The sequence below is a fragment of the Nanorana parkeri genome, unplaced genomic scaffold (assembly GCF_000935625.1).
Source record: "Nanorana parkeri isolate BGI_ZX_2015 unplaced genomic scaffold, ASM93562v1 scaffold187, whole genome shotgun sequence".
NCBI classification, from domain to species: domain Eukaryota; kingdom Metazoa; phylum Chordata; class Amphibia; order Anura; family Dicroglossidae; genus Nanorana; species Nanorana parkeri.
In genome coordinates, this window is record NW_017306455.1 from 746,738 (window position 1) to 756,093 (window position 9,356).

Genomic DNA, 9,356 nt, shown 5'->3' on the forward strand with positions numbered 1-9,356 from the left:
TAATTGTTCCCTACTCCGAAACTGAAAATAGAGTTGTGGATTTAGATACAGTTTGACAACCTATGTTAGCTTGGCTGCCTTTGACCACAGTGGTTATAGTTATTGACCCAGCAAAAAGCATGCAGCTAGCAAAGTCCATAGACCTGATCTGTTCCAGGTCAGTGGCTTGAAAGGTATTGAAGACAGGGGTTCAGAATGACAGCAGTTTGATGATGTTGCACAGGTTTTTGTTGGTATTATGTGTGGATAAGCAGTAGAGAAGCTGAGTCTGAACGCTTTGTTTTCATTGCAGTCAAGCGAGATATCCAGGAAAGCGATGAGGAAGCGGTACGCGTCAAGGAGCAGAGCATCTTGGAGCTGGGGGGGCTTCTAGCCAAGACCGGACAGGCTGCAGGTGAGTACAGAGCACCATCAGAGCACACTGGTAAAGCCGAACTTCATGGTTTACTTTTCTCCTACACTATAGACATGACTGGCGCTTCACTTCCTCTGTGAGGTTCACTATTGATTTTTTTTATTGGCGTTAAAGCTAAAACCTTCACAAATCTGGAAGTAGGGTAAGACCTACAGTCAGGGTTTACAATCTCTGCCAGTATGGGAGATTTCTCTTCTCTTCCTGTTCTGCTTGACACCTGTCACAAGAACAGGTCATTTCACCTTTACAGGTAAGGTCATTTCACCTTTTTTCCTGTCCCAGTAGGGGAGATTTGTTGTTTCTTCAGTTCTGACAGACACCTGTCTTCTCACTTCTTGTTCATGTGACATTTCACATAATTTCCTGTCCTGTGTCCCAGTAGGGGAGATTTCTCTTCCTGTTCTGCTTGACACCTGTCACATGAACAGAAAGTGCGAGGACATGTTGCCTAATTTCCTGTTCTGTGTCCCAGTAGGAGAGATTTATCTTCTCTTTCTATTTTTGCCTGACACCTGTCACATGAACAGGAAGTAAGGACATTTCACATTTGTGCCTGTTCCAGTAGGGGAGATTTGTCATTTCCTCAGTTCTGCCTGTCACATGAATCAACAGTGGAAGGAAATTTCTCCTAATCTTTTCTCTGTTCTCTCTTCTCATTTAACCTACGTTCCTGTTCTGTGTCCCAGTATGGGAGGTTTGTCTTTTCTTCCGTTCTGCTGACGCTTGAACAGGAAGTGAGGGAAATTCACATTGGTTCCTGTTACGTATCCCAGTAGGAGAGATTTGTCTTTCCTTCCAGTTCTTGCTGACACCTGTCACATTAACAAGAAGTGAGAGGATATTTCACCTAATTTCCTGTTCCGTGTGCCAGTAGTGGAGGTTTATCCTCTCTTCCTGTTCTGATTGACACCTGTCACATGAACCCGAAATGAGAGGCCATTTCACATAATTTCCTGTTCCGTGACAAGTAGCAGAGTGTTATCTACCTTTCCTGTTCCACCTGACACATGAACAGGAAATAAGGACATTTCACCTTCGTTCCTGTTCCGTGTCTCAGTAAGGGATGTTTGTTTTTTCTTGAGTTCTGCTGACACCTGTGACATGAATTGACAGTGAGAGGAAATGTCTCCTTTTTTCCCGTTCTTTCTAACACGTGTCACATGGAACAGGAAGTGAGGGGGAATCTGCCCATGCACTTACAGCAGTATAGTAACGCTGAATTTTCTAAATCTTCCTTGCTTTAATTGGCGATTTGTGTTTTATAGTTTCATAGTTCTCTCTGACAGCTCTCAAATATACAGGAAGTGAGGTGGAATTTTCTTGTGGGGACACACAGTATTAATAAGGTGGTTTTGAACCCTTGCAGTATAGCTATAAATAGCAGACAGAGGTTCTAAAACTTTTCACACTTTATCTAAGATTAAGAGCAGAGTTTTGCTTTATCTTTTTTTGCATCCTGATCCTTGTGGCTTCACATCAAAAGAGGGAAAAAGCAAATGTGTAATTCAAATCTTACCTGTTGTTAATAAGGAAAATACTTCTAGGGCTTTGCTCCCACTAATGGCCATGTTATAACACAGCCACTGGTGTGACACATCACACAGTTTCCCTTTTTTTTTTTTTTGTCGAACTTTATTGAAATGTCACAAAAATGACATTTAATTCATCTTAATGGACATTAGGGAGTGGTGATGTGATGTAAAAACTACTGCATGTCCTACTTTTTTAGCGCACATTACTGCGGTGCGGTGGTGTAAACTGAACTCCTAGATTTCAAGGCAAATCGCCTTGTCTATGCATTGGGCACCGCCCAATGCATGTGAATGAGCTTCTTGAAGAGCATCGTCCACTAGAATGCCCATTCCAGAAACCTTATCAAGGTGTTCTACTTGACCTCTGCTAAATGTGGATCCTCAGGGGCGGTCACTGTCTAGGCAAAGGGAGTAAGAGGCTGGCTGTGTCTAAGTAGCTTCCTGGTGTAGGTCCCCTAGATCCTCTTGTCATAGACCATGTGACCAGTGCTTCAACACCAATTTAGTGTCTGGGCACTGGAGGGAGATCAAGGATGTACCTTTACATTGCTAACATAAAAATAGGAATATTTAATCTTACACCATGGGAGGTGCATATTGATAACATGCTTCCATGGCAGATTACAGGTCTGCTTTAACCCTTTTGTGACCAGAAGCATTGGTACCTAGAGGTCAGTTAACATTAAAATAGTACTACGGTGTAAGCGTTTTTCCCCCATAATTCTCTTAAGGGTCACGGGAGGACCTATACTAGCGTCTTCCCGTGACCCAAATCTCAGTATATCGCGAGCTACAGTTTGCGATATATTGAGACCGCCGCAGTCGGGACAGATCACGACATCAGTGTGGAGATCCACCCAGCTGCCTAAGTGACAGCTGGCTCTGCCTATCTAGAGGCAGAGCCAGCTGTACCCGTCCACTCTCCCATCCGTTCCTCCAGTCAGTGTTCTAGGATTGGAGCAGGGAGGGGGGAATCCCTGCAGGGAGCCGTGACTGACAGTCACCACTCTATGCAGGGAGATGATCGGGAAGTGTGCGAGCGACGGTATGTGTTCGCTCACTTCCCGCTCTATTAAGCCGATGTGTGACAGTTTCATTGTCATACGTCGGGTCAAACTATGAGGCTGAGTGATTTTCACTCACCTCCATAGTTCTCCTTTTAAGTATACCGTGTTTCCCCGAAAATAAGACACTGTCTTATATTTTTTTTGGCTCAAAAAAACACACTAGGTCTTATTTTCGGGGTAGGTCTTATTTTTTTTTTCATGTACAACAATCCAAAATTAATGCAAATCCAAATTAAATAATCCAAAATAGCAAAGTTAAGAGTATGGTGATCAGGGCAATCTGGGGTGCCGTACCTTTCCAAGAGCAATTTGGTAACCAATCGCTGGCCAGAATGAGTGAAGCGCGCTTTCACTATCGATTCCTTACAGGCAGAGTGTATTTGGTATCACTCCGCCTGTGACAAGAGCCGGTGCTATAGAGGAGGCATCGGCTTATGTGGCTCTGCTCCCTCCGCTGCCGCCTCGCTTCCTCTAGCGCTGGCTTCATTGGCCCCCGCTGATTTTCTCCCGCGGCTCTGCAAGTTCCCCCTTATGCCACCACCGGCCCTGGGAATGGTCACAACTAGGTCTTATTTTCGGGGTAGGTCTTATATTTTAGCAATTCCCAAAAATAGAACTAGGTCTTATTTTTGGGGTAGGTCTTATTTTCGGGGAAACAGGGTAACTCTAGGACAAGTTTGCCAAACGTATACATTTTTACACTTTAAGCACATATATGCTTTTATTTAGTACACGGCTCACGTTTTCTATTACAGGCAAACTAAAGGACAAATTGGGAAATGTATTTATTTCAACCAGCCAGGGTTGGCTAGTTTTGTAAACACAACCATGTGATTTTTTTTTTTTTTAATGACTGGCTGTCACAGCTATCACATGATCAGGAATCATGATGATTGGTTCCCGATTGCTCTGTGACAGGGTAAACTGTTATGGTCCATACATTGTTTAACCAGCTGCAGCTGGCCCACTGTTTGTTAGATTTCCTCTCTCTGCGTAGTGATGGTTCAGCCAGGGCCAGCTTTTTTTTTGTAAACATAGCCATGTGATCACTATGACTAAATGTAACTGCTATCACATGACCAGGGATCAGGCTGATCGGTTCCTGAATAATGTATCTGGCAGGGAAGTTGTCAGCTACAGCTCTGTCGCAGAGCTGGCATCCTTGCCATCTGATGGGGAGATGTCCTCTTGCTTCTTGTCCTGGCATTGCTCCAATGGAGACACCATTCAGAAAACATTTTTTTAGTAGGGTGAGGAAATGTTAGAACTTTTGACAATGTTTTTATTGCTGTCTGCTCCTTCCTGCCACACCAATCATTGCACCCACCCCCTTCATTTCTTGTTGGATGTCACAGGGCCCTATATTAAGGGAATATCTACCCAGTGGGGTCACAGAAATAAAAACTCTTCCCTTCTATCCAAAACAAATAAAATTGGGCTGGGGTTGAGCATTAAACATGGGATTTAGACTTTCCTTATGTTATATAATTTTTACAATATCCTGCATAAAACCAATTGTGCTCCTAAGTTCCTGTTTGGGCTGACAACCCAGTTCATTTTCCGCTCTGAAATCCCAAATAGGGTCATCAGCCTTGCCTGCTGGACTACAGAACTCTGCCAGTCCTCGATCCCTTCCTGCCCCTGATTTTTTTTTTTCCTCAGTAAAACCAAGCTGCTGCTTTGACTCCCAAGAGCCTGTGCACATACTGTGTGCAGGTAAAGGGCTCTTAGGACATGTAGTTCTGGGGGTGTGCCTTCATCAGTAAGAAAGGACCTCCCAGCAGCCACCCCAGCAAGAATTTTACAAGCCTGGTGATGTCTCAGAGAGTAATAAAATCTGTGTCACACCAAAGGAACAATGTAAATAAAAAAACAAAACCATAATGCTGGGACATGATCTAGGGCTGTGATGGCGAACCTTTTTGAACCCGAGTGCCCAAACTGCAACGCAAAATCAATTTATTTACCTCAAAGTGCCAGCGCTGAAAATACGTTTTTAGTACTGTAATGCAGTTCGGGCGCTCGGGTTTAAGGGACGTTAAACATCACTGCCTTAGGCCCCATTCACGCCAAGTGACATACCTTACAAGCGGGGCCGGGATAGCGCGACTGTCCAGAGCGACGTTTCAGCGACCTTCACCGTCGGGCTGCATTCAAAAATAGAAACATTGCGCGACATCCGCGCGAAAAAGGGTCCTGCTGATTAGAACAGCTCCATTGAATAACATTGGCCGGCGACTTCTCGCGATATCGCGCGGCAAAAATGCGTGAAATAGCGGGATTTTACGCACAGTGTGAATGGGGCCTTAGGCAAAATAGGGAAACGTGCATATACAAACATTTATACACTCAATAAAACACATACACACATATTGAAACACACATCACGCACTTATTAAAACACACACACAGAACTACTAATGAAAATGAATAAATAAAACATTGCCCCCTCTCCTGCTTACCTGTTTTGCAGGGAGGTGGGCTGCATCCCTGGGGTGCATCTCTCAAGGGGAGGGCTGTGCGGCTTCCAGGGGGCTGGGGAAGGTTGTTTTTGCTCTCAGGAAGGGGAAAGGCTGTTCGGCTCTCACGGGGGATCAGAACGTCCCGGATCGCCTCTGCAGTCGGGCCGGTCACAATCAGGCAGCCGTGACCTGTAAACAGGCAAATTAGACGGCCGCTCGCAGGGTCCTAGCGAGGAGGAAGCGGTCGTCTAATCTGCCTGATTGTGACTGGCCCGGATCGCGTACTGAGGCAATCTGGGACGGTCGGATCTATTTCCATTGGTGGTCCCTGAACCTGGGCTCGCGTACCAGCAGAGAGGGCCCCGCGTGCCTTCCCTGGCACGCGTGCCATAGGTTCGCCACCACTGATCTAGAGGGAGGTTTGGTGGTAAATGTGGGTAACACCAGGACAAACACTTAGAGGTCCAGACCCTGGGCCCGTCATATTGATTCTGCATTTACTACCTAGAGAATCAATAACCTGGACCAAGCAAGCAGACAACAACATGTGAACCGCTGTCCTGCATGTGTGTTTACAGAGTAAGTTCACTTTCAGACAGTGTACTTTTTTCCCCTTATAGACGCCGCCCTGCCCCTCCACAGATCCCACCCTGCTCCTCCACAGATGTATACGTACTGAGATCAGACACCTCCATCCAGCGCTGCAAGTCCTCTCTCTCTCATGGCCATGCAGGCTTGTCTACTGGCAGGACTACAAAGGTGGACGAGCCCTATAGACTTCTATAGGGATGCAATGTGCATGCGCAACCAGGAGAGAGATGACTTGCAGTGCTGGATGTCAATGAACTCAGTTAATGGGAGCAAAATAGATAAGTGCACTTAATACACTGCAAGGGTTAACTTTTATTAACCCTTGCAGTGGGGCTACCCCCACACTGCAAGGGTCAACTGCTTGTTGTAGTATAGGGAGTTAAAAACAGTTATACCCGCCTAATCCTCCGAGCCGGCCTTCTGTGATGGCGCTCCCTCCTGCCTGTCTCCTCCTCTGCAGTGATAGTATGTCCCTAGATAGTAGCATCCTAAACCCTGTATAGATCTGATAATTCAGGGATCTTAGGCCGCTGCAGTGGAGGGGGAAAATGGCTGGAAGGACCGGTCTAAGTAACAAGCAGTTAACCCTTGCAATGTGGGGGTAGCACCACTGCAAGGGTTAATAAAAATTTTGCCTGGAATTCTTCTTTAAAGTAGAATTAAACCTTTTTTTTGCAAATATCTACTGCTAGCAAGCAGTAGATATGTGCAAAAAGAAAAATAAATAATATAAAACCGTTACCAAAAAGGTTACTTCTGTCTCTGCCGCTCGCTCCCATCTGAAGATTCTCGAGCGGCTGTCAAGGTTCATGAGACCGGCTCATGCGCAGTTGAGATCTTCGCCTGGGAGAAGGAGAGACCCAAGGTAAGTCATTGCACGCAGCTGGGCAGCATGCACCCGCACAGACTCCGTAGGACACAAAAGACACAGCAGTCCACGCTGGATCAGAGAACAGCACCAGCGCTGGAGGGACTCCTGAAAACTACTGGAAAGAAGATGATGATTGGATCAAGAGGCATCATTTAAGGTAAGTCTTTAAAGCAGTGGGGGTTACGGGGGGACTGTAATGTCACTTTAAGTAATGCTTTAGGTAGTAAAGTCAGGATCTGGGTGACCGCACTGGGACCTGCAGCTCTAAAGGTCCATTTTTACTGCTTTGTTCAGTTTTGGGTGCCTTAACTTTCATTCCATGGGCCGAGTCATTTTACCATGCACCTGACATTTTCTTTTCCACAAGACCTCACAAAGGCAAGCATTTTTTTTTTTCTGTTTTCAATGTGTTGAGAGTCAGATGCGTTTGTTTTGCACATGTATGCTCATTGGGATCCCATTAGAAGTAAATGGGAGCGCACCCCATAATGCATACAGCATGCAAACAGCGTGAGTGGTCTTTCAAAATGTGGCAGCCGCGGCCCCTTATGTATTTCATTCCTCACTAAGAGAAGTTGGTGTGTTCTGGGGTCAGCGTGAGGCTCTGGTAGAAGTCTTGCAGTCTTCTAGTTTGTAGCATGAACACCGGGTACACATCTGTTTTAGGTTTGCGGCCTATCATGACTCAGCATTTTGGTCTGTATTTTTAGTCTATTAGTCATTGTCAAGGAGAGATGAGAAGTCTTATTTTCCCATTGTTGTGATGGAGAGATGGCCACACCTCTGTGTCAAAACCAATGAATATTAGTATAGTATCTTCGATATTGTATTTGTCAGCAATGTCTTATCACAGGAACCAGGCAGCCAACAATCCCACTGTCTCCTGAATTCCATATTCATTTTTAATATGTCTTAAGCCTACCACATGTTACAATCTCCCTTAAATCTACCCGCAACCATGTAGTGCAAGGGTCTGCCTGATTGGATAGATTAGACAGGTCCTCATATTACATAGATTTGGTAAATCTAAAATTGATTGTACAAAAATTGTATGGTGACCTTATAGCTGGCCATACAGTGGCTGAAGATCGGCAGAGTGCTGGTGAAATTGGAGCAGTGTGTGACCCTCAGGGACTACACCAAAGGACCACCATCCTATTTGGCAAAAGTTGAATTTTGTCAATGGAATAGGCATACGGTAGTTGCAATGCGTTTTACAGGTGCAGCCTCCAGGGCGCTCCCTCCAGCCTGTCTTCTCCTATACTCCATTGATGGTATGTTCCTCGGTCCTATACACAGTTTATAGAACATGATGACTCGGGGATCTTAGACCGCTGCAGAGGAGGAGTAACGAGGCTGGAAGGACAGGTCTAAAAGTTAGCCGGCTCTGGGGATCAGAGTAAAACCTTTTTGTTTTTCCTCCCTAGACCAAAACGAGCACAGTGCAGCAGTAGCCCCACTGCAAGGGTTAATACGTTTTGTCCGGAGTTCTTCTATAAAGAACAGTGGCTACTTTACAACACACACACAAGGACCATGGGGAACAAAAGTAGCCCCCCTCCAGAAGGAAGGACAGTGTCAGCACCAATACAGAGATGATACAGCCGAGTGATACACAAATAAGATAGATTGTTGTTAATAGTTCGGGTATTGAATGTATTTTTAAGATTTAACTTTAGGCTCCTAAATTTAATGAACTCCCAGGGAAGAATATTCTTAACCCTTGCAGTGGGGCTACTCCCGCACTGCAAGGGTTAAGGGCTTGTTTTGTTCTAGGGAGGAAAATAAAGTTTATACTCGCCCAATCCTTGGAGCCAGCTTGCTTTTAGACCCATCCCTGGAGCCTCTCTTCCGCTCTGCTCCCTAGACCAAAATAAGCACTTAACCCTTGCAGTGTGGTGATAGCCCCACTGCCAGGGTTAATCATTTCCCCCAGAGTTCTCCTTTAAACCTCAGCTGTAGGAACAGCTTCTTGTTTCTCTGATATGGGGTCTTATCTACAGCCGCCTGAGCCGCCACCTCGCTGATAACAACCTTCTCGATCCCTTACAGTCCGGCTTTCGCCCCCTACACTCCACTGAAACCGCCCTCCTAAAACTCACTAATGACTTATTAACAGCTAAACACAATGGCCACTACTCCTTACTCTTGCTATTAGACCTTTCTGCTGCTTTTGACACCGTGGACCACCTGCTCCTCCTAAAAAAACTCCACTCGCTTGGCCTACAAGACTCTGCTCTCTCATGGTTCTCCTCTTACCTGTCTAAGCGCTCCTTTAGTGTCACCTACAATTCTAACTCCTCCCCTCCTCTTCCTCTTTCTGTAGGGGTCCCCCAAGGCTCTGTCCTTGGACCCCTTCTCTTCTCTATCTACACCTCCTCTCTTGGTCAGTTAATAACCTCACATGGCTTCCAATAC

At 45.6% G+C, this 9,356-nt stretch overlaps 1 protein-coding gene across 1 annotated transcript in view; it reads left to right on the forward strand.

Moving 5' to 3' along the window:
* The window catches only part of PSMD11 (proteasome 26S subunit, non-ATPase 11), a 29,187-nt gene that overhangs the window by 1,510 nt on the left and 18,321 nt on the right, over window positions 1-9,356 (forward strand). Inside the window, exon 2 of the mRNA XM_018555208.1 lies at window positions 293-394. Within this exon, the coding sequence (XP_018410710.1) occupies window positions 293-394 (102 nt within the window). The remainder of the gene's footprint in view (window positions 1-292; window positions 395-9,356) is intronic.